Source organism: Vulpes lagopus, chromosome 20 (genome assembly GCF_018345385.1).
Source record: "Vulpes lagopus strain Blue_001 chromosome 20, ASM1834538v1, whole genome shotgun sequence".
Taxonomy (NCBI): Eukaryota; Metazoa; Chordata; class Mammalia; order Carnivora; family Canidae; genus Vulpes; species Vulpes lagopus.
This window is the reverse complement of record NC_054843.1, coordinates 8,723,428-8,748,482: the sequence shown is the minus strand read 5'-3', so window position 1 is coordinate 8,748,482 and position 25,055 is coordinate 8,723,428. Positions and strand designations below refer to the sequence as shown.

Below are 25,055 nucleotides of genomic sequence, written 5' to 3'. Positions count from 1 at the left end.
AGAAAGTATTTTAAACCAATTAAAATTGAAAAATCAACATATCAGTGTTTACATGATGCCACTAACAGCAGTAATTAAAGGGAAATTAACAGGGGCCCTGGGTGGCTCAGTCAGTTAAGGACTGGTTTTTCATTTCAGCTCAGGTCATGATCTCAGGGTCATGAGATCAAGCTCAGCATGGAGGGCTCTGTGCTCAGCATGGAGTCTGCTTGAGATTCTCTCTCTCCCTCTGCCTTTCAAAAAAAGATAAATAAAAATAAATAGAGGGAAATTAATAGCCCTTAGCACCTATATTGAAAAGAAGATCTTGGGCAGCCTGGGTGGCTCATCGGTTTAGTGCCACCTTCAGCCCAGGGACTGATCCTGGAGACCTGGGATCAAGTCCCACATCAGGATCCCTGCATGGAGCCTACTTCTCCCTCTGCCTGTCTGTCTCTCTCTCTCTCTACTCTCTGTGTTTCTCATGAATAAATAAATAAAATCTTAAATTAAAAAAAAAAGATCTTGAATGACCTCATCCTCCATGGTAAGAAACTAGAAAAAGAGAAAATAAAACCCCAAGTGAGCAAAAGAAAAGAAATAAAGGCTAGAACAAAAATATAAGCAGGAAAAAAATAGAGAAAAATACCAGTAAAACCAAAAGATGCTTCCTTGAGGTTAAAAAAAAAAATTGATAAACCTTTCACCAGACAGAGCAGGAGAAAAAATATGAAAGACACAAATGAACACTATCAGGAGTAAGGGAGGCAGCATCACTACCCATTTATCACTACCCAGAGCATATTGTGACAACCTCACCTCACAAGAATCAACACCTTGGATGAAATAAACAATTTTTTTGAAAAACACAATTTGAGCTCACTCAAAAAGAAATGGAAAACCTGAATAGCCCTACATCTTTAAAATAGAGTTCCAAATAATTTCTAGAGGGGGAAAAAGACTACTGGTTGAGCCACAGGAGCGGAACCACACAGCAAGAGCCCAACTTCCTGACTTCCCTTATTGATTTGATGGAAAAGGATGGTCAAGGTGACATACAAAAAAAAAAAGAAAAAAGAAAAGAAAGAGAAAGAAAGAAAAGCAGCTTAGCCAGCTCTGCTTGAGAAAAGGTGAGTCACAATGAGGTCGCAACTCTCCATAAATCTAAGTGTCACTAATCAAACACCTTCAGATTACACTCTAGAAGGTGGGCCGGGGAGCTCTAACTGCCTCTGCAGACCTTGACACACCTGGGGATTCATTTTCTTTTGAACTTTGTGGGGCACACATGTTTCATTGGGAGAAAAAAAAATAGATATGGATAATGTCCATCTTCCTTGGACAAACCTAAAATGCAGACACTGAGCACCCACAGGACTTATGCAAGGATTACATGAAAACATTCCAGTAAGAGACGCAGAGAGGGCTCCATCCACACTCGTCCCACTTGGGGGCGCACTGGGAATCACACGCAGAGATGAGCCGGGACCACACCTGTACATCTCCTCCTAGGCCCCCCCTTTTTTTTCTCTTGTCTTTCTTGAGTTTAAGCAAAAAAAAGGGGGGGGGGATCTGTGTCTTCAGAAGCAGTTACGGTGTCTAATTTCATCGCATTTTAGGAAAAGGCAGGCATTTCCATTTTGCAGTGAATGATGGGCACGTGCCCAAGAAAATTACTCAGCACTTGTTTTCCTCCTTGTGGGGTTTTCCTGCAATAGTTTCTTCAATCCAACTGCAGGGAATCTCCAGACCCGGGCCGACCCTGCACCATCCGCTCGGGCTCGGAGACAGCTGCCCTGACTCGGGGGCGGGATCTGCGCGGGCGAAGGGGCGGACCCGGGAGAGGGCCCGTTACGAAACCTTCGGGAGCAGACGGCCCCTCCTCGCAGGGGAGGGCCCGAGGGCCAGGCCTGGTTCCCCAGAAGCCGCAGCCCGGGCTCGCGGCGCTCAGTTCTCTGGGGCTTCCCTTCCTGCGTCCACGGCCTGCAGCGCGCTCCCCGGGGGCCCGCAGCCCGGTCCGCTCCCCACGCGCCCCGGGGCCTCCCCTCCCGGCCATGTCCTCCTGCAGCCGCGTGGCGCTGGTGACCGGGGCCAACAAGGGCATCGGCTTCGCCATCGCGCGCGAGCTGTGCCGGCAGTTCTCGGGGGACGTGGTGCTCACGGCGCGGGACGAGGCGCGGGGCCGGGCGGCCGTGCAGCAGCTGCAGGCCGAGGGCCTGAGCCCGCGCTTCCACCTGCTGGACATCGACGACCTGCAGAGCATCCGCGCCCTGCGCGACTTCCTGCGCAAGGAGTACGGGGGCCTCAACGTGCTGGTCAACAACGCGGGCATCGCCTTCAAGCGTAGGTCGGGATGGGGGGGGGGGGGTCCCTGGGTGCGCCCAGGGTGCAGGGCGCAGAGCCGCAGGCACCCCCCAGCCGTGCGCCCCCGTGCGCCCCCGTGCGCCCCCGTGCGCCCCCGTGCGCCCGGGTGATCCCGCAGCGCAGCGCCAGCTCCGCGGGACGCGCTCAGCCCGGGCCTCCCGCTGCGATCCTCGCCTTTCGCGGAGTCTCCAGAGCTGCTCGCTGGGCGCAAGGCGGGCGGGGCGCATCCCGGGGCGCTCCCGGAGCCGTCCGCGGCCGCTGGGCGCCAGAAACCCGGCCTCCTGGGAGGGGGGCCACGCCCTGCTAAGCTCACCAGCTTTCTGTGTAATGCAAAAAAAAAAAAAGAAAAAGAAAAAAAAGGCATTTCTCTGCAAAGGGTCTCCGAGCTCACTCGGGCGGGGCTTTCGCTATCCGCGAAATGGTGCATTCGTAGTTGCCCGGAGGCATCTGCTCGGGACAGGAAATGGATCGCTGAGACGAGATCAGTGCGCACTTTACACATTAGTGGACTTGAGATTTTGTTTAATGGAGAGCTTCGATAGGCTCAGGCGGGAAGGAAGCGAGCCTTGTTCCCTCCCCACCCCACCCCCACCCCCACCCCCACCCCCAGGGAATTTGGGTTTGTCCTCAAACATACATGCTAAGTGTGATTTTTTAAGTAGCATCTTCGGAGGGGAACAAAAAAAAATCAAGATTATTTTCTCTGTGGTTCTATTAAGAAAGTTAATTGAGGGGATCCCTGGGTGGCTCAGCGGTTTAACGCCTGCCTGCGGCCCAGGGCGTGATCCTGGAGACCCGGGATCGAGTCCTGCATCAGGCTCCCTGCAGGGAGCCCGCTTCTCCCTCTGCCTGTGTCTCTGCCTCTCTCTCTGTCTGTGCCTCTCATGAATAAATAAAATCTTTAAAACACACACACACAAGAGAGTTAATTGAGCTGCCTTGTGCGGGGGGAAGAAAGAACAATCAGGCCAGCCCCATTTACCAACCTACTGGGCAAGGGAAACCCAAGAGGCAGAACAGAGTAAAAAGTAGTATGAGGCCTTGATCGACTCCCGCCCCTCCGCCCCGGCCTTAACCCGTCACCGTCGCTGAGCATCCGCACCTCCAACTCAGCCCGCGGGCTTTCTGGGAGCGCAGGCGGGAAGTGGCGGGGACCCGCAGGCTGACAGATTGATGGAGAGATGCTCCGCTTCCTGGACCGCGTGGACAGGAACACAACCTCGGCTGGAAGCCCCCACCCTCTCAAAAAGTGTGGGCGGCGGCACCACTTTTGGTTGCATCACCTTCAACGAAGGCCTCCTTCCACACCTGCTGAATCAGAATTTGCATTTTAACAATCCCTAGCTGCGTCCCAAACCCGGTCAAGATTGAGCAGCAGCCTTGAAAGCCCGCAATTCTCAAAGTGTGGCCAGACCGGTAGCTGTAGCGTCACCTGGGAACGCGTTGACATGCAAATTCTGGAGCCCCACCCCAGACCTTCTCAATCCCAAAGTCTGGAGGTGGAGCCCAGAAAGCTGTTTTAACAGGCCCTGCAGGTGATTCAGACCACGCTGGAAGTTTGAGAAGCACCGACCCAGTGGTTTAAAAAATCGTTTTAAAGTTAGCTTGTTTTTTTTAAACTTTCATTAGAGATAAGATCCACTTTGTCATATACATTTCAGAGGGGAAATGCGTGACTTTGTTTCCTTCTCTTTTTGGAAGCTGATGATCCGACGCCCTTTGACATCCAAGCTGAGATAACGCTGAAGACAAACTTTTTTGCCACAAGAAATGTCTGCAACGAATTGCTGCCAATAATAAAACCTCACGGTAAGTCCAGCCACGTGAATGGCCAGGTTGCATCCCTCAGCACGAAGTGGGCCATGGGGCTGTCCCTCAGGAGTCACCCAGAGATGCTATTTCCCTGTAGGAGGGAAAATAGAGAACTTCACTATTTTCTCATGATAGTTTACTCTTCACCTGCCCACTTTAGCTTTAAAAGATATGTATGGTACATGGCAGTGGTCTCCGGTCCCATGTCATGAACTCAACCCTAGAATGATAAGGTGTCACAGGTCCCCAAAGGCCTCTTGCCTTTGAACAACCTCAGTGGGCCCTTCTCACCTCCCCAGGGTGGTGGGGCCATGTCCAGCTCATTTGGGGACCTGGGAGAAGAAGGATCTCTTTTAGTCTTTTTTTTTTTTTTTTTTTTTGGCTTTCCTCGTGCTCCTTCCTTCATTTTGTCAAGCTGATGCAGAACCTCCCAAAGAAATTTTTCTTTATTAGCGAGTATCTTACCCACATTCCCAAGTATTCCATAAATATCTTTTTTAATAAAGATTTTTATTATTTGAGAGAGAGAGAATGAGCACAGGAGCAGGGGCAGAAGGAGAAGGAGAAGCAGACTTCCCTGCTGAACAGGGAGCCGGACGTGGGACTCGATCCCAGGGCATTGGGTCATGACCTGAACTGAAGGCAGAAGCTTTGCCGACGGAACCACCCAGGTGCCTCCAATAAACAACACTGATTGTTTTATTTTTCAACAAATATTGGGTGGCTCAGTAGTGGAACATCTGCCTACGGCTCAGGGCGTGATCCTGGGGTCCTGGGATCAAGTCTCGCATCAGGCTCCGCACACCTGCTTCTCCCTCTGCCTATGTCTCTGCCTCTCTCTGTGTCTCTCATGAATAAATACATAATATCTTTTTTTAAAAATAATTTTTAAAATGAAGGAAGCCTTAGGTCTGGTTGCATGGGGTTGGTGTGTACCCAGGGCCAAGGGGATGGAATTTTGTCTTGTTTTAAGTAGGCTCTATGTCCAGCATGGAGCCCAACTTAGGGTCTGGATTCACCCCCCTGAGGTCAAGACCCGAGCTGAGATCAAGAGTTAGACACTTAACCAACTGAGCCACCCAGGCATGCCTCTAGGATGGAGTTTTTTTAATGCAAATCTAAGTGCATATTTTTGTGCCCTTTTTTTTTTTTTTTTTTACAGAAAGGGATCCTTAAGTATAATGTTTGCCACCTTGCTTTCTTCACTTACTATATCTGGGACTCTTTCTAGATCAGGAGAGAAAGCTTTCTTACTTTTTACAGCTGCATAGTATTCCATGGCAAGGGTGCCTTTTACTAAGTATCCGGAAGTCTTTATGGTTTTTAGAATCCTAGAATTTGAAAGCTACAAGGTATTGAAGAAACCTTACATTCCTTTGTCTTCATCTTACAGAGAAGGAAATTGAGACCCAAAGATGTGAACACAGACAGGTAGCGATAGAGCTAGGAACAGTACTCAGGTTTCCTGACTTCTCCCATCAATCAAATCAGGATAATTTGCTCCAGTGAAGGGACGGAGCATAACGCTAAATGATTGCAAACCAAGCCATTTTGAAAGATAAAAGATGGCTTTGGGGAGGGTGGGGCTCAGGCCACAACCCAGAGCAGGTGAATCACTGGCCTTAACCAGTTCTCTTTAACAGTAATTCCCAAAATGGGAATCTGCTTTATAACACACTGAGAATATTTGTGCTTTTTCCATAAAATTCATATTTACTTGGAGGACAAGAGGCTGAGAGTTATTTGCCTCTTGATTTGTAGGGAATCACCGTCTCTACAAACAAAACCGACTTCAAAGCCATATTTTATTTAGCATTATATTATCTCTTTAAAGAAAGTTACCCTCTTACTCAAATGAGATTCCCAGTGCACAGGTTAATCAAATGTTTGCCCACTAGGTGGAGCTACTTGCACACCCTTTCTAAGAATAAGAATAGGGGTTGTTTCTGGACCAGAGAGCCCCCCTGGACCTCACCAAAGCGGGTGTATATGTGGATGGTGTGCGTCCAGTCCTTCTCAGGGTTGATTGGACCCATCTGGCTGTTGAGACTGTCACCTCTTAGCCTCTGTCCCAGAGGCTTCCTCTTACTCCTAGGAAGTTTTGTTTTTTTTTTTATTTCCACCAAAGGCATAGCGGAGCTCCTGTAATTCGTTTTTCTTTTCTTTCCTCCTTTCCGTTTTGAATTTAATTCCTTGTTAGGGGCCAGGTGATTGAGAACAAAGCCACTTAGAAAGTAATGAAGAATACAACGTCCTCGAAGTAGTAGTATTCCTGGCCACACTATTAAAGTGAGTCTAAGAACATCATGCTAATCCAAATTGGGACAGATACTACAAAATAACAGCCTAGAGTCTTCAAAAAGGTCATTGTTAACTTCTCTAGATTAAAATAGACTCAAGAGAGGGGCGCCTGGGCGGCCCACTTAAGCATCTGACTCTTGGTTTCGGCTCAGGACCTGATCTCAGGGTCATGGGATTGAGCCCCACATTGGGCTCCCTGCTCAGCATGAGGTCTGCTTGGGATTCTCTCTCTCCCTCTGTCCCCCCCACCACCACCACCACTTTCTCTATAAATAAATTAATTAATTAATTAATTAATTAAATAAATAAATCTAAAAAAAAAAAAAAAGACTAAAGCGATATGACCACTAAGTGCAATCCATCATCCCAGATGAGAGCCTGAGTGAAAACAAAACCTATAAAGGAAGATTCTTGAAAGGACTGTAGTCCTTTGAATATGGACTGTACTTTGGATAACAGTGTTGTACCATGATAAAGGTCTTAAGTGTGATCACTCTTACGTATACTAAAGTGTTTAGGGCAAAGTTTTAGATTTGTCTGCAATTAAGGAGAAAGCAGATGTGGCAAAATGCTAATTGGGGAACTTAAGGGTATATGGGTATTGATCGAACTACTCTTGCAACTTCCCTATAGGTTTCAAATTGCTCATAGTTTAAAGTTGGGAAAGATATATGTATTACAAGAGAGGGAGAAAATTACTGAAGAGTCTTGGGTACCTAGAGATAAGCGAGGTGCTTGTGTACAAGACAGAGTGAGGGCATCTCCGTGTGGAGTTGGCCCACAAGAATATCCAGTAGAATGTGCAACACCCTCTCCACCCCTAGTCCCCTCTCCAGCCCCGTCTCTGTGGTGAATGAATGCCACTTAGAAAATGCAATAAAATCCAATTATCCTGGTGCACATGGGTGACTAAGTGTTCAACTCTTGATCTCAGCTCAGGTCTTGATCTCAGGGTCATGAGTTCATGTCTCACACTGGACTCCATGCTCTATAGGTAGGCATGGAACCTACTCAAAAAAAAAAAAAAATCATCTAATTATCCTATTGAATGCACAGGTAGTAGAGTAGTAGAGTACTCACAGGTAGTAGAGTAGAGTATAAGTAAGAAAAGAACCCTCAAAACAGGATGTTTTTTGATGTTGGATGAACTGTATAAATTCACCCGTTCACTGGTTCAGAGATTTCCAACAATACTTCAAATTGTCTTATAGTTTTTGGCCTGCATATTTTTTATGCACATGACTGTCTCTTTAGTAGCTGTGAATTATTGGTAATATGAATGTTAACTCCTTCATTACACTATATTTAATTTTTAGCTACAGGCTAAAAAAAAAGTGATGAAAATCAAAACGGGATTTGAAGGACGCCTGGGTGGCTCAGCAGTTGAGTGTCTGCCTTCAGCTCAGGGCATGATCCTGGAGTCCTGGGATGAGTCCCTCATTGGGCTCCCCATAGGGAGCCTGCTTCTCCCTCTGCCTATGTCTCTGCCTCTCTCTCTCTCTTTCTCAAATAAATAATTCTCCAACCCAGGTTTTTAAAAAATATTTTTCATTAAAATATTAATTTTAAAATATTAATATTTAATTAATATTAATTTTTTAAATATTTTTAACTCACGCCATCATTAAAGATAGACAAGGCATTGCTTGACTCTGATTTTTGGTACTTGGAGATAATAAAGAGGTGGCTGCCCATGGGCCTTAGGATTGGGCAAACCCTGAAAAAGCTTTAATCTTCAGGGTGAAGCTGCTGTCTCTAGGAAAGCAAGTTCACAGGTAGCTGGAGTGTTTCTGTGTGCAGGGGGATATTTCAAAAAAATCACTCGGTGATTCCACTACAGACCTACCTAATGAGTGATTAATGAGTAATCACTGCTCTTTAGCCTCTGTTATTGATGGTAATGTGTCTTTCCCTTTGCGGGAAGAGAGCACAAAATAATGTTAACACCCACTGGGTGCATCCTGAATTCTTTTTTTTTTTTTTAAATCAGCAGTTAAACCTGTAGTATGAATCAATTGCATGTTGAGTAGAGTCAACCAACATTTTTTTAAGAGTTTTTTTTTTTTTTAATTCATAGGAGACACACAGAGAGAGGCAGAGACATAGGCAGAGGGAGAAGCAGGCTCCTGGAGGGGAGCCCCATGCAGGACTTGATCCCAGAACCCCGGGATCATACCCTGAGTGGAAGGCAGACGCCCAACCACTGAGCCACCCAGGTGCCCCAACAATTGTTTATTTGTGTGACATGCTTCCATGTGTTTACTCTTCTGTTCCAGGCAGGGTGGTGAATCTCAGTAGTTTAGAGGGTTCAAAGGCTCTTGAAAATTGCAGCGCAGATCTACAGAAGAAGTTCCAATGCGAGACGCTCACAGAGGAGGACCTGGTGGACCTCATGAAGAAGTTTGTGGAGGATACAAGCAATGAAGTGCATGAGAGGGAAGGCTGGCCCAACTCCGCGTATGGGGTGTCTAAGCTGGGGGTCACGGTCTTATCAAGAATCCTGGCCTGGCGTCTGGATGAGAAGAGGAAAGTTGACCGGATTCTGCTGAATGCATGCTGCCCAGGGTGGGTGAAGACGGACATGGGTGGGCCTTACGGCCCCCGGACTGTGGAGGAGGGAGCCGAGACCCCTGTCTACTTGGCTCTCCTGCCTCCAGACGCTACTGAGCCTCATGGCCAGCTAGTCCATGACAAAGTCGTCCTAAACTGGTGAATGTCTGCTTTGGTGCTCAAAGCTTAATAAATGTTTGTGGGCTGAATGAATGAATGAATGAATGAATTCTGGTGTTGTAGTCTGCTTCTGTTTCTGTCCTTGGGGAATGCAGATTAGAATATCCCTGTGAGAAAGTGTCTTGTTCTAGAAATCAGGCTGAGCGATTTTGCTATGCCCAAACTCTAGCCTGAAAGGGAGAAGAACCAGGTCCAAGAACCTGGTTCTACAGTGTCAAAGGGCATCAGGATTACCTGGAGGGCACGTTAAGACATTGCCCAGAGTTGGGGTCCCAGGACATGCACTTCCGACAAGTTCCCAGGGGCTGCTGGTGCTGGGAGGGCAGTTTGAGAACCGCTGGTCTAGCGGGAGCTACGGAGCAGGTTCTGGCCATGTTCCAGCCATCCCTTGCTGATTCCAGGTTGTTAACTCTGTAAGGGTGTGATTTATCCTATTTTCATAGTTCTGCAATCTTATTTTGTATCACATTCTGTTTCATTATATCTGAGCACATTTTCATTAGTTTTTATGAAGTAGTATGGCTTGAAAGACTCGGGGAGAATGTCCTTTTTATCACTGGGCTATGATTTCTTCCACATTGGTTTTTTTTACTTGGGTTTTGGTTTCTGTGTTCCCAGGATGTTTGCAAAGTCGCCCTGCCCCTTCTTTCAAATTGTCCACATGTGGGCAACTTTGTCCAGACCATCTCTTCGCTCTGACACAAGCAGATGCTTTCTCCCTGACCCATTCCTGCTCCCCTCTGAGCTACAGCCCAAGGTGATCCTTCAGATGCCTCCCTCAGCCCATTTTGTAGTCTCTCTGGCAATAGGCAACTGCACATTCCCTGCTTTCAAATGGGGTTGGTTTTGTAAACAGCCTCCCGGGTTCTGGTTCTGCCCTGTAGAAAAAGGACTTGGAAACGATCTTAGGAAACAGAAGTACACTTGTGAAGAACGTTTGCTGGGGAGTCAAGACCTCCGGAGGAATGGCTGGCCAAAGAGCAGAGATACAACAGGTGCACAATGGACGACCTGAAAAGGAAAGATACTGCAAATTTACCAAGTTTATGATGGGCTGTTCATAGCGAGATACGGCAATGTTGTCACTTGATTATGACCACAAAGGTCACATCGTATCACCCGACGACAGCATTGCAGAAATAAGGGATAAGGCTATTTTCCATTCGAGAAGCAATAGAGTATGGAAATGCTCAAGGTTCATTTATTTGAGGAAACCAGGATGATGCAGGTAATCCTGTTATTTCTAGTCTGTCTCAGCATGCAAAGCACTTCTTGACTCTTCAACTTAATGATGGCAAAGTGCCATTTAGCTCTGACAACCCACACCTCACTTCTTCATCCACTTTGGGTGGAGGAACATCTGAGTCCCACCCAGGCTGCGTCTCACTTCCTTTAGCCATCTCTACCTTGCCTGGTTAAATCCAGCTTGCCATCCTATTTGTCTCAGACCATAGCTCCTAAGACATCTTAATGACTTCTTGTCTGGCTCTAAAAACATCTTAATGGTTTTCGCTATGTTTCCTCTGTATCTTTCATACTCTGGTCTCCCTCCGCAGCCATCCTCCAGAACCCTGCCAATGATGGGCAGTAGCAGCAGGACCCTGGAGCACTTTCAGATCCTGTCTAATGGAGTCACAGGGATCCCTGGGTGGCGCAGCGGTTTGGCGCCTGCCTTTGGCCCAGGGCGCGATCCCGGAGACCCCGGATCGAATCCCACGTCGGGCTCCCGGTGCATGGAGCCTGCTTCTCCCTCTGCCTGTGTCTCTGCCTCTCTCTCTCTCTCTCTCTCTCTCTGTGACTATAATAAATAATAAATAAAAAAAAATAATGGAGTCACAGAGAGGAAGCACACAAGTAAACAGGCCAGTTCCTTTTATTTCTTCTCCCTTTCTTGTCTCTAGCCAAGTATCACCTTGACATTTTTGGATCCATGTGTAACCTGCTTAGAAGACTCTCAGTTGTAAACTGCTGATCAGCGTGTATCATGTTTATGGAAAGGTCATAAGGGACCCTCATTGGATGGTCTGCCCAGTACCCTCCCCCCTGATCCTGCTTCCCATGTTTGCAGCTACAACAGCCACAAGGTGACTTTGCCCTGCCAGCCTCTGTTGACTGTTCCAGCTCTGGGCCCAGCTTTTTTTTTTATGATAGTCACACACACACAGAGAGAGAGAGAGAGAGAGGCAGAGACATAGGCAGAGGGAGAAGCAGGCTCCATGCACTGGGAGCCCGACGTGGGATTCAATCCCGGGTCTCCAGGATCGCGCCCTGGGCCAAAGACAGGCGCCAAACCGCTGCGCCACCCAGGGATCCCTGGGCCCAGCTTCTAAAGAGGAGGACCACCAGCTGGACTGGATCAGAAAAAGCTCAGAGCTATTACTCTGAGTGGCTCTGCCCCAGCCTACATGGTCTAAGGAGCAGAAGGAACCAAGTATAGCCAGAAAAAGGCAACTAATTCTCAAGAGACTGTCCCACCACCCCACAGTGGCATCCCTTACCTGGCCTCAGACTATTCCTGAGATCCCAGATTCTAAGAGATGCTCCAAGATACCTCTGTATCCTTAAATGTTCCCATTCGTTAAGTTTGAATTATGTTATTGCTCACAACTGAAAGGCATCTAATATATGTGCATGAAGATGTTTCATGGTGTTGTAGTGAAAAAAGAATTAGGTTTAGAATGAGAAGGAAAAAAAAAATCATGAATTAAGAACCATGGCATACTAGGCCATATGTCATGCTTAATATTTTCCCTTCATTGTTATATGTATTTCTTACAGCAGTCCTTTGAGATAGGTATTTAAGATATTGAGAGTGAGAGAGAGAATGAATGAGTTGGGGGAGGGGCAGAGGGAGAGGGAGAGGGAGAAGCCAACTCCTCACTCAGCAGAGAGCCTGACATGGAGCTCTATCCCAGGACCCTGAGATCATGATCTGAACTGAAGGCAAACACTTAACCAACTGACTCACCCAGGTGCCCCAAGATAGATATATTAATATCATTTTTCAAATAAGGAAAAAAGGGGATCCCTGGATGGCTCAGCGGTTTGGCACCTGCCTTTGGCCCAGGGCGTGATCCTGGAGTCCCGGGATCCAGTCCCACATTGGGCTCCCCACAGGGAGCCTGCTTCTCTCTCTGACTCTCTCTCTCTCTCTCTCTCTTTTTCTATCATAAATAAATAAATCTTTTAAAAAAATTAAAAAGGCTTGGAGAACTTGTCCAAGATCACACAGCTAAGAGCCAGGAGCCAGCAGCATATCCAGGACTGTCTAATAGCAGTTCCTTTGCTTTTCTTGGTGCCCAGTGCTTGGCATGTCCAGCTTCACTATCATGAGTCTAGAGACCAGGGCAATCCCCTTGGTGTAAAAATTAAGGGAGATGATATATTGAATCTAAGTGATTTGTAAGCCATATGGTTGTTAGATCTCCAAGTTAACCTCTGTGTGAACTTTTCCATAAAATAGGTAAATGAAATAGGTTTAAAAGGGGCATATTTTAAGTGGATTATCCCATTCTGTGTGCCTTTTAGGCCCCAAAAGGAGCCAGTGACCCTGCCTGAACCAGCTTCTGTGATACACTTTTCTAGCTTGACACGTGGGTGTGAAACCCACATACAGTATCAGCTTTAGGCCTGCCCTTTGGGCTTCTCCCTCACCTACTGAACTTCAGCAAAGATTGTGACACAGCAAGATCCTGAACAGTGATGTAGTGTGGAGATGAAACTGGTGATAATGATGATTCTGACAAAGGTATACTTGTTTCTGCAAGTCAACCACAAAGTGGGCACAGCATCAAATATAGAACTGCACAGGATATTCTCCAGATGGGGTAGTGGAGGATCTATTCATAGAAAAAACAAGGTTAGAGAATCACCAGGATTTGCATATGGAAACTCAGAATGTGTTTGGCCAATCTCTCTAAAAGGTGGAGAGAGAACCAGAAAATGTAGTCACTTCTGATTTAGAGCCTCCCCTTTTTTAAGCCTTTATTTATTTATTCATGAGAGACAGAGGCAGAGACACAGGCAGAGGGAGTAGCAGGCTCCCTGTGGAGAGCCTGATGCAGGACTCGATCCCAGGACCCCGGAATCATGACTTGAGCCAAAGGCAAGATGCTCCACTACTGAGCCACTCAGGGGTCCCTATAACCCCGTCCTTAATATCAGAAGGGGTAAGGATTAAAGTTTTGATTCAAATTAAATCTGAAATGCTCTGATTGGAGATTATACGGGGAACATGCTCTATTTATATGCCTTAAACAAACACAGCTAAGTAGACTTTTAAATGTGACAATTTGACCCACAGAAACAGATTTTGTGTAGGAATAAACTTTCAAATCTTAGTGCTGTACATTTACTGTCAATCCTGATTATAAATGTAGTGGTTCTTTTAAGCGTTGATAGTACTTGAATCTGTCAAAACTAACTTAATGTTCCACACACCTAGAGTTCTTTAGAGATTGGTGACATACAATTGGAGAAGGAGAATCATCATATGGTTTTACTCATACGAGGACTATAAGAGATAGTCCTAGGGGTTATAAGGGAAAGGAGGGGAACTGAGTGGGAAACCATGAGAGACTCCTAACTCTGGGAAACAAAGGGTTGTAGAAGGGGAGGTGGGCAGAGGGTTGGAGTAACTGGGTGACAAGCACTGAGAAGGGTACTTGATGGGATGAGCACTTGGTGTTATACTATATGTTGGCAAATCGAACTTAAATGAAAAAAATACAAGGCATATATATATTATTTAATATATTAGGACAAAGTTATACATAGTGGTTTTGACACGGATAGACTGGTTCTCCCTTTCAGTGGGGAGTACAAGCAGTTCTTTCATTATTAGCTAAATGCAGTGTGGAGTGTGGCTAGGATTTGAGGAACCTAAAACAAAAAAAGCCCCACCTCACCTCTTTGGCAACTGTTTTGGTAAAAATGGAGCTTCTTATATCTACATCAGGAAATCGGTTTTCGTGAAATTAATTTTTTTCTACTAAATGCTCCATCCTTTAGCTTTCCTCCACTTCTAATTAAAGACCACTCCTAAAATTGACCATTAGAGGATTTACATCTGGTGCACTTGGTATATGCCAAATGTAGATGGAATCAGAATCAGAAGCCTGGGCAGTCCAGGGGCCTAATACCCCAAACTATGAAAATATTCTTGGTGATTGGGGGAGGTGATAGGTCCCCTTGGGAATCTGAGACCAACCATATACCCTTTTCCAGAAACACATACACAAGATGTTCTGTACAATTTTGATGTGTTCACAGACTTACCACTCCCACCTCCTAACTCTTTCATGGCTTTTGGGAGCCCCAGACCAGATCTGAAAATTCCTTAAGGGGCTGTCAAGGGTTAATTGGTCAGAGGCCTGTGCAGAAATTACTACCTCAGTCAACAGGTGCTGCTGCTTGGGCTGGCTGGGAGCCCCAGCTGGTGCAATCAGGATGCGCAGGTGAACTCTACGTGATTCCAGTCCTAGGTGCGTCTGGCTCTGCAGCTGTCAGGCCAGGTTGGGTGGGTCTCAACTGTCCAGGTCTGGAGGCTCGTGAGGATGACAGGAAGGCGTCAGGGCTTATCTGGAAATATTAATGCTCTTTAAACTGACCGAGGTCTCCTTCCTGAGCCAGAACCCACAGAATGAAACTCATTTCAGGAATTAATTCCCTCTCCTCCGATGCCAAAGGCCAGAAAGGTGCGGCCGGCCTCCGGGGGCGGGGTTGTCTTCACCAGGGTCCGCGGGGCCTCCTGCGGCCCCAGCGTGTTTGGAAGGGTTCCTTGCACCTCCTCCCCGAGGGTTTGGGTGTGGTCCCGCTGGAAAGGATGGGGCGACCCAGGTGTCATCGACCACTTTCCTGGGGCCCCGCGGTTCTCGTCTGTAACTCCAAAGCCTCTCCTGGGGCACGCTGATTCACTGACCGCTGTCCCCTTCCGTTTAGGTGTGTCGGGGGAGCCCCCAGGTGAGCCCCCACCTGTGCAGGCTTTGCACGGAGCAGCCCGGCTGTCAGGGCCTCAGCGGGCCGCAGGGTGGACGCCCAGGCCCCGCCCCACGAGCCGAGGGCCCGCCTCCTGGCCCCGCCCCCAGCGCCTGGGGTACCGCCTCCCAGCCCCGCCCCTACACCCAGGGCTCGCCCTCGGCCCCGCCCCCCGCACGCTGAGGTACCGCCTCCTGGCCCCGCCCCCTCAGCCAAAGGCCCGCCTCCCGGTCCCGCCCCTACACGCACGGCTCGCCCTCGGCCCCGCCCCCGCGCGCTGAGGTACCGTCTCCTGGCCCCGCCCCCGCGCGCCGAGGGCCCTCCCTGACCCCGCCCCCTCAGCCAAAGGCCCGCCTCCCGGCCCCGCCCCCGCACGCAGGTCTCGCTCTTGGCCCCGCCCCCGCGCGCCGAGGGCCCGCCCTGACCCCGCCCCGCCCGGCTCCGCCCCGCCCCCCACGCCGAGGGCCAACCTCACGATCCCGCCCCGCCGCCTGGGGCCGCGGCCGCTCGGGCTCGGGCGCGGCGCTTCCTCCCGGTCCCGGCTCCCGGCTCCCGGCTCGCGGTCCCGGCTCCCGGCTGAGCCGCAGCGGCGGCTGCTCGCCCCCGTGCCGTGGCCCGGCCGGCTCCTCCGCGCCGCACGTGGGCGCGCCTGCCCCCAGGGACGCCGCCGCCGCCGGTAAGCCGGCCCCGCGCCCTCGGCCGCTGGGCGAAGCCGGGGCAGCCGGGGCGTCTCCTCCCGCGGGCCCGGGAGCGGCGAGGCGCGGGCGTCCTCCGCCGGGAGCGCGGGGTGCGAGCGGCGCTGCGGGGGGGGGTCGGGCCGGGGCGAGGGCGGCTGCCGAGCGCGGCCCGGGCCCGCGGCGAGCGCTGCTGCAGTGCGGGCTCGACGGCCCCGGCGCGGCGGCGCGTGGGCGTGGGCTCCGGCCCGGACCCCCGGGGGCAGCCTGGGGCAGGGCGGGGTCCCGGGTCCCAGCGGCGAAGGAAGGGCCGAGCCCTGGGCGGCCCGGCGCGGCCTCCCGTCGGGCAGGTGGAGGTCAGGTGGGTCACGGCCCGCCCTCCCCTCCCCTCCCCTCCCCTCCGCTCGGCCGGCAGACGGGGGCCACCAGCCGCGCCTTTGTTTGCTCGCGCGGTCCGGGTCCGGGCGGAGGGCGAGGGACCGAAACCCTTGTAAAAGGAAGGGGAGGGGAGGGGAGGGGCCTTCCTGCGAGGGGAAGACCCCCGAAGCCTCCCGGACCGCCCCCGGGAGAACCGATCGCAGCCGCAGTGCGCGAGCTCTCCCGCCCGGGCCGGGCGCCTTGCAGGATCGCCGCCTGCTGCCGGGCGGGGGGACCTCGAGCAACTCGCAGGGAGGCTGCGGAGGGAGACGGCGACCTGCACCTGCTTCCCTGGCCTGGCCTGACCTGACCTGAGACCGGAGACCTTTGTAGGATTTTTTTTTTTTTTTTTTTTTTTTTAATGATGCGATGGAGGCCTTCCCCTCCCCCTCAAAGCCTACTCCCCTTAGTGTCTTACATTTTTTTTTTTCTCCCCACTGCAATTGAATTACCGCCCTGAAAGACCAAATTTCAAAATAATGTGCCCCAGCGTTGATTAAACCAATTGCAGGAGAGCGTTTCCGTGCTGTAGACTAAGGGTCATTATCTAATGTTCTTGCCCGTGAGAGGGTGGCTATTTGTCATTTTTTGCTCTGTTTTCAGCTACTTCGCATGACCCTTCGCGTCAACGTCTTTACAGTGAACTTCCTTCTCATCTGGCAGTTGATTTTTTTTTTTTTCGCCTAAATTTGTTTTTTCTAAGAAATTTAGAAAGGCTCAAGTGAGAGATTTCTGGCTGGCATTTTCGACTTTAAGGCAGATGCAGCTGGTGAGATATACTCGTTTATAGGATGACTCTTTTGTGTCTCTAATTGTTAGTAGGCTGTAGAACTCCACCAGGTTTATTGAGCAGTCTCCTCTCTCTCTCTCTCTCAGGAAAGGTATTCAGGGTAGATTGCAAGATCACTGTCAGAAGTGCTGTGTTAGGGACCAAACTCGTTACTTTTACTTGTTGCATAAGGTAGTAAATAAAGACTGTGCCATTGTGCTTAACCTGAGCTGGATTCCTAATTCTGCCGGTTCGTTGGTTTGTTGAGGGCCCTGCGCAATTTTCTGGGGAGGCTGATTCCCAAAATACACATCTTTTTTTTTTTTTAATCTTTTTTTAAATTTTTATTTATTTATGATAGTCACAGAGAGAGAGAGAGAGAGGCAGAGACACAGGCAGAGGGAGAAGCGGGCTCCATGCACCGGGAGCCCGACGTGGGATTCGATCCCGGGTCTCCAGGATCGCGCCCTGGGCCAAAGGCAGGCGCTAAACCGCTGTGCCACCCAGGGATCCCCCAAAATACACATCTTGAGCAACCCCAAGATGATACCCATGTTGTAGGATTCCTGTGTGTTGCGAAAGATAAATGCGTGCATAGTGATGGATTTACCAAGCCCACCCAGAAGTCTTGCGAAGTAGCATAGTATTGAATGCCCCATGTTTTGAAATAAAAGGAGCTTGCTTGAATGACTATTTCCAGACTTCTCATCTGGGCCTTTAGTTACATCGAATAGTACTTTCTTCGTGTAGCCAACCATGACACTGACCTGCTCCAGTTACCTCCTCTTAACCTGGCCAACGCCTTCCTTGCCAGGAGCAGTGGTGCCTCTTTGCCACCCCAGCTCCTAATTACAAACTACGGCTGATCAACGATCTCTTCCTACTAAGTAGCCGCCCAGACTCCTCTGCTGGTAGGTGGGCTTCCCCTGTGCTTCCCTTGTACCAGTGTTACTTCGGTACAGCCTCCGTCACTTAAATTGTGCCACCTTAAATTGAAATTACACGTTTGGGTATTTCCTCTTTCCTTACATTATGAACTATGAAAGTGGAACCCTTGTTTTTTTTGTTTTTTTTTGTTTTGTTTTCATGCTTCTTTCCCCAGTGCTTAGACACTTAGACTATACATGGAGTTTTCCCATGGTTCAGAGATGCTGGATTTCAAACCTGTAAATGTCCTGAAAAAAAAAAAATTATGGACTGTTTGAATATACTAACATCTTGGGAAAATAAACTACCATCTCTCATTGCCATCCTTTAATATTTTTAATTGTCTCTTTTTTCCTCAGTTTCCCTCTTTGCCATCAACTTGTCCCTTAATCTATCCTCATGATCTTTTAATTGTTTGTCTTTCGTTCTTTAATATTTTTGAAAAGCATGAAGGCAAGGGGAGCCTGCCTGGGTAGCTCAGTCGATTAAGTGACCAACTCTTGATTTTGGCTCAGGTCTTGGGATCGAGCCCTGAGTTGGGCTTCGCACTAAGTGCTGAGTCTGCTTGAGGATTCTTTCCTCTCTCTGTCCCTCCCCCTGCTTGCACACTCTTCCTAAAAATAAAAATGTTTTTAAGTGTAAAGGCTAGTATTTCAGAAGAAGAGGCCTTCCCAGAAATCAGTGGGGACTCTTATTGTGTACGTTCATATGCATAGTCCGGTATATTTTTTGCAGAGAGCCACAGCATGTGCAAAGGCTCTGTGATAGGCTGAGTCAGTTTTAGGACAAGCATAATGCCTTGAAAGCAGAGGTAGTTGGAGCCTTGTAGGCCATGGGGTGAGGAAGTTCGGATTATATAAGCTTAAAGGGAAGAGTTTCAACATGCTGAGGATGTGCTCTAATTTATGTTCTAAGAGGATTTTTGGAGTGCTGTGTGAAAATGCATTGGAGAGGGGCAAGAATGAAGGAGAACCATCAGGAAGTGTCTGCAAGCTTGTAGGGGAAAGGTGGCTTGCACAGTGGTGTGGTGGCACAGGGGAGCAATCGAATCCACTGGTGTTTTAGAAGAATCAGGACTTGGGTTGAGTAAGGCAGGTGAAGAGAGGGAAGAGTCCAGGATGATGTGAAAGGTCCCATGAGTGGTGGGGCCACTTTCTGAGGAAAGGAGGACTGAAGAAGGAGCATATTGAGGGGGTGCCATCAAGAGTATAGAGTTTAAAAAAAAAAAAAGAGTATAGAGTTTTTTAAAAAACAGCTTTACTGAGGTGTGATTTTTAAGGATTTTATTTATTCATTAGAGCACAAGCGGGGGTGCGGGGTTCAGAGGAAGAGGGAGAAGCAGACTCCCCTCTGAGCAGGGAGCCTGGTGCAGGACTCCATCCCAGGACCCTGAGATCAAGACCTGAGCCGAAGGCAGGCACTTCACCTACTGAGACCCCAGGCACTCTTTGAGGTATAATTAACAAGCTTAATAAGTCTATACATTCATTTAAGGGTACAGTTCAGTGGTTTTTAGCAAATTTACAGAGTTGTACAACCACTGCCATAATGCAATTTAGCACATATCCATTACCCCAGGAAGATTCCTGTGCCCATTTGCAGTTCCTTCCTGCTGCTACTCCCCCAAGGCAACCACTAATCTACTTGCCATCTCTGCAGATTCACCTCTTCTGGACGTGTAGTATGCATGGAATCCTACAAAGTGCGGTCTTTTGTGCAACTTCTTCCACTATGTTAGTATTTCTCAGGTTCACCCTTGCTGTAGTGTATATCGGTACTTTATTCTTTGTACAGCTAGACCATATTTTGTTGATGGATGTTTGGGATGCACTAAGTTTGAGACACTTGTGCCACATCTGGGTGGATGAGCCAAGGAAATACTTGCATGAATCAGGACCTCAGTGGGGAAGGTTTGGGCAGGCATTATAAATCCATGGGTCATTAGCATGAAGATGGCATTTGCCAGTTACGGGATGGAGAGATGACCAAGGATAGAGAGAAAGAGGACCTGAGGTTTGGTGGCAGGAGATGCCACTATTTGACAATAGGGTAGAGGGGGATTAGCCTGCAGAGGAGAAGGACCAGCAGAGAGGTGGAAACCAGCACAGGGCTGGTGGGGTCAGAGGAGGGTGTGGGCTGACGGGTGGCTGTTTTGAGAAGGAGGGAATGGTCTGCTGCACAGTCCTCTGAGAGGTGAAAAGTCCACTGATGTTGGAAACCTGAGCATTGTGGTGGCCTTGGGAAGATTGGAATGGGCCCAGAATGACCAGAAAGTGAAGCAGCAGATACCATGGGATTCTTAGGTGGGTGTCGGCCACGCTTTAAATAGATCTCAGTCAGATGAAAACTAAAAGAGGAGCATAAGTCAGAGCCCTAAGTCATCGCTTTTGAGAAAATGCCAAAGTATGGAACTTGGTGACAGATCAAGGGACCCACTGAACATTTCTATGTCTCGTGGAATATTTTTCATAGTTGTAATTTGTTTCAATAAACTGATAGGTTGACCTACAGATTCTTTTGTTCATGAAACAAAACCTGATGGAGCACCTGGGTGGCTCAGTCAGTGAAGCATCTACCTTCGGCTCAGGTCACGATCTCAGGGTCCTGGATTCAAGTCCCACATCGGGCTCCCTGCTCGGCAAGGAGTCTGCTTCCCTCTCTCCTCACTCATCCTCTCTCTCGCTGTTTCTGCGTCTCTCAAATGGGTAAATCTTTTTAAAAAACAGCTTGACGTTAGCATGCACTCATATTGCATACATTGTTGTATGTGAACGAAGAATATTTTCATGAAGTCAAATGAGTGCAGCATTCCGCATTGTTCTTTGTTTCCTTTTTGTCACTCTGGAGATAAAAAGAGGAACTGGTTGCTGTTGGAGCCAGGATAAGACCATATTGGTCTCAGGCTTTGTAATAGCTGCAGTGCTTCATACATAATGAATGCGTCTAGCCACAGGAATAAAATAAAAGAATCAAAGAATATACAAGGGCAAGAAGAAAAAAATAGTGATTGCTTGGGCCCTGGCATCACCACCCCATGTCCAGGGTTTACACAGAGAGACATGACACTATCAGGGCAGTGGCTGGTTGAGGGGATTGTTGGCTGATTGGAGCTTAGTAACTGAGCAAGCAAGCGCCTGGTGGATTTCTGGCAGCGCTGATGGCAGACAGTGCGTGCTTACATCCTGATTTTTTAAATCCCCCACCCATCAGATTTTCTTCTAGAATATTCCCAATCCTCTCATAGTCTGGTGGTAAAGGATTGGATCACCAAAGAGGTTGCTCTGGTTAATAGCCTGGCCTGTTTTTCCTTAGCTTTTATAAATGCCCTGCGGTGGGAAGGGCCACCTGCATTCAGAATTACCAGAGAGCATATTTCATTAGCCACTTTATAAGTTTCACTCCTAAAATTAACTTTGTTGGGTAAGAGGAATCCTCACATTTTTTGCTTCTCTGCTCTGTCCGTGTGTCTCAGAATCCAAGAGGACCGGAACTGTATATCTTTTATCTACCACTCGGCCTGGCCCAGGAGCCTTGCTAAATATTTGAATTGCATCGCTGCGTGCATTTGTGCGTGGTGGTGTTTATGGACACGTGTCCCCTGTAGCTCTGGGCTGGGAATGCTCTGTGTTCTTGAATAACTCCCTCCTTTCTTTCTTGGTTGACTTTTAGATACTTTCTCCGCTGTAAGAATGTAAGATGGATCCAGAAGAGCAGGAACTCTTGAATGATTACAGATACAGGAATTACTCTTCGGTGATCGAAAAGGCTTTAAGAAATTTCGAGTCCTCAAGCGAATGGGCGGATCTCATATCCTCACTGGGCAAGCTCAACAAGGTATGTGGGGTGTCGAGTGTTTAGATTGCGTGGAGGTGGGGACACGAGCTATCTTTTTATTATTGCAAGGAATTCTCTTTATTATTACACGGCATGCTCATTATAACAATTAGGAAACACTGATAAGTTACCAGCTGTTAAGTTAACTTGGTCAGTGTACTGGCCTCCTTCCAGCTTTTTTTTTTTTTCCCCCTGGGCATAAAATTACTCCATGGATACAGTCGATGGAATAGCTGAATGCTTTTTCTCAACTATATTTGTGTCTAAATAAACTTTAAGATTGACCAATCAGTTATTCAAAGATGAATTATCTTTCTTTTTTTTAAGATTTTATTTATTGGGCGCCTGGGTGGCTCAGTGGTTGAGCATCTGCCTTTCACTCAGGGCGTGATCCCGGGGTCCTGGAATCGAGTCCCACATCGGGCTCCCTGCAGGGAGCCTGCTTTTCCCTCTGCCTGTGTCTCTGCCTCTCTCAGTGTGTGTCTCATGAATAAATAAATAAAATCTTTTAAAAATATATTTTATTTATTTGAGAGAGGGGGGGGGGAGGTGCGGAGACAGAGGGAGAGAGAATCCCAGGCGGATTCCCTGCTGAGCTGGATGCAGGGCTCGATCCCGGGACCCTGAGATCATGACCTGAGCTGAAACCAAGAGTTAGACGCTCAACCTACTGTGCCACACAGGTGCCTCAAAGATGAATTATCTTTCATGTACTACTTAGGCTTTTTATGGATTTTGCTTCTTTGGTCTACTCTTTTGGCCCTTTGACTGCTGGTAACTCGTGGAAGACCATGGGATGACATAAATCTTAAAATCTGCCCAGAACTTGTGAGTGTGTCTGGGCGAGGAGACAAGGGTCTGTTGTAGGAAGACCAGAACTGGTCACATGTAGGTTTGACCTTGTGTTCTGTAGATGGGACCCCTGGACATTCCTGTCCTGCCCAGGAGGATAACCTAGTAATGCCTGATGCTCTACTGTGAGTAGAAGATATTTGGGCTTGAAGACACGTCCCCAGGTTCTGGTTGCTCCATGGCCAGGGCCCTGACTTTGGAACCCTAGTGCCATATGGGACTTGAGAGATGTGCACGCCCACTCTTCAGATCTCCACCCACCAGGTCACACACACCAGGTCCTCTAATGAAGAGAAAAAATTTCTCTGTCTTCCTCCTTAGGGATTGTGGGGAGGGTGTGAGGAGGAAGTGAAGAATGCTGGCAGCCTGGTGGTGGGTACCAGGCCTGGGCAGCAGTCCACCCCCAACTGCCTGAGAGCAGCTCTCGGCCCTCGCTGTCTCTGCTGTCAGGCATGGTGGGGACCAGCAGTTAGGACAGGTAGTGGCTGGGACACTCTGAGGTCTCTCACAAGGTGTATTTGCCACATGTGAGTGTCATGGCTGGCCTGCCTGGGATAGACAGATGTAGTAAAACAGCAGCTAAGAGCTCCAGCTCAGGAATTTGCAAGCCAAAGAGAACAGTCACTGCCTTGCATGAAGGTAGGTCTCTTTTTTAGCGGAAAGGGAGAAGTGCTGAAATGGTGTGTAGGCATCTTCAAGTTCTCCTGGATGTTTCAGTATTTTATTTGGTACTTGACTCTCCTGGTATCTAAAAATAGTGACTTACTTTGGGAGGGGATCTGTTCATTATTTTTTTGTTGTTGTTGAGGTAAAATCCTCAAAACCTATAATGTGTCACTTCACCATTTTAGAGCATACAGTACTGCGCCTTTGTGCAACCATCACCACCATCTAGTTCCAGAACGTTTTCACCGCCCCACAAGGAAACCCTCCCCATGCCTCCCCCTGACATCTCATATAGACGTACACATACAATATCCTTTTGTGTCTAGCTTCTTTCACTTCGCGTGTTTTCAGGGTTAATCCATGCTGGAGCATGTACCAGTACTTCGTCGATTTTTATGGCTGAATAATACTTCATTATATGGATAGCTACTCCACTTTTTTTTTTTTTTTTTTTTTTTTGGCTACTCCACATTTTGTTTATCCAGTCATCTATTGACGGACATCTGTGTTTCTGCCTTTTGGCTATTGTGAATAGTGCTCCTGTGAATATTTGTGTACAAATTTGTATACACCTGTCTACACTTCTTTGCAGTATAGACCTAGAAGAGACATTACTGAGTCATGTGGTAATTCTGTTTAATTTCTTGAGGAACCACCAAACTCCTTTTTCAGAGGCGGCAGTGTTTGACATGCCCACCAGCAATGTATGAGAGTTCTAATTTCTTCATATCCTCATTAACACTTACGTTCAGATTTTTTTTTTATTTTGATGATAGCTGTCATAGTGCTCTCTCATTGTGGTTCTGATTTGCATTTCCCTAATGAATAATAATTTAGGTATCTTTTCATGTGCTTATTGACCATCTGTGTATCTTCGTTGAAGGAATTTCTGTTCAAATACTTTGTCCATTTTTTTTTTAGCTGGGTTGTCTTTTTGTTGTTTTGTAAGAGTTCTCTGCACATTCTGGATACAAGGCTCTCATTGGATATATGGTTTGAAAATACTTTTTCCCATTCTTAGGTTGTCTTTTTACCTTTTTTGATGGCTTTATACAAAAAACTTTATGCAAAAGCTTTTCATTATTTTAAGTGGGGTGTGGAGCCCAACATGGGGGTTGAACTCACAACCCTGAGATCAAGGCCTGAGCTGAGATCAAAAGTCAGATGCTTAACCAGCTGAGCCACTCAGGCTCCCCAAAAGTAATTTTTAAAAAAAATTTTTATTTATTTATTCATGGGAGACAGAGAGAGAAAAGCAGAGACACAGGCAGAGGGAGAAGCAGGCTCCATGCAGGAAGCCTGATGCGGGACTCGATCCTAGGACTCCAGGATCAGACCCTGGGCCTAAAGCAGCGCTAAACCATTGAGCCACCCAGGCTGCCCCCCAAAAGTAATTTTGATGGAGTCCAAGCTACCTGCTTTTTCTTCCGTTGCTTGTGCTTTTGGTCCTATCTAAGAAACCATTGCCGAATCCAAGATCATGAAGATTTGCCCTTGTATTTTCATCTGAGAGTCTTATAGTTTTAGCTCCTACATTTAGGTAGGTCTTCGTTCCATTTTGGGTTAATATTTATGCATGGTGTGAAGTAAGGCTCTGAATGTATTTTTTTGTGTGAAATCCAGTTGGCCCAGCACCATCTGTTGGAGAAAGCGTTCTTTCCAAGGGCCTTGGAACCCTTGTTGAAAGTCAGTTGGCCATAAATAGATGGCTTTATTTCTGGACTTCCATTTCTTTTCCATTGACCTGTCTGTCC

General features: G+C 48.0%; 2 protein-coding genes across 4 annotated transcripts in view; both read left to right on the top strand.

The window, feature by feature from the left end:
- The first annotated feature begins 1,848 nt into the window (after positions 1–1,848).
- On the top strand, positions 1,849–9,219 carry CBR3 (carbonyl reductase 3). The gene is made up of 3 exons (XM_041734707.1): positions 1,849–2,322; positions 4,045–4,152; positions 8,733–9,219. Exons 1-3 carry the CDS (start codon positions 2,034–2,036, stop codon positions 9,167–9,169), a joined length of 834 nt encoding a protein of 277 aa, XP_041590641.1. The 5' UTR covers positions 1,849–2,033; the 3' UTR covers positions 9,170–9,219.
- Positions 9,220–15,653: 6,434 nt separating this feature from the next.
- The window catches only part of DOP1B (DOP1 leucine zipper like protein B), a 107,470-nt gene continuing 98,068 nt past the window's right edge, over positions 15,654–25,055 (top strand). For 2 of the 3 annotated variants that reach the window (XM_041735027.1, XM_041735025.1), the window contains exons 1-2: positions 15,654–15,838; positions 21,619–21,783. In XM_041735027.1, the coding sequence (XP_041590961.1) occupies positions 21,646–21,783 (138 nt within the window). In that variant the 5' untranslated portion in view covers positions 15,654–15,838; positions 21,619–21,645. Of the gene's footprint in view, positions 15,839–16,068; positions 16,198–21,618; positions 21,784–25,055 lie in introns of those variants that run through there. The other variant, XM_041735026.1, reaches the window with a different exon arrangement.

What these genes read in the sequence shown, in the direction of transcription:
- CBR3 (XM_041734707.1), top strand. Translation starts at nt 2,034, where the DNA reads ATGTCCTCCTGCAGCCGCGTGGCGCTGGTGACCGGGGCCAACAAGGGC. An exon ending in CGCGGGCATCGCCTTCAAGC is followed by an intron (nt 2,323 to 4,044) that starts GTAGGTCGGGAT and finishes TCTTTTTGGAAG; the next exon opens with CTGATGATCCGACGCCCTTT. An exon ending in GCCAATAATAAAACCTCACG is followed by an intron (nt 4,153 to 8,732) that starts GTAAGTCCAGCC and finishes CTTCTGTTCCAG; the next exon opens with GCAGGGTGGTGAATCTCAGT.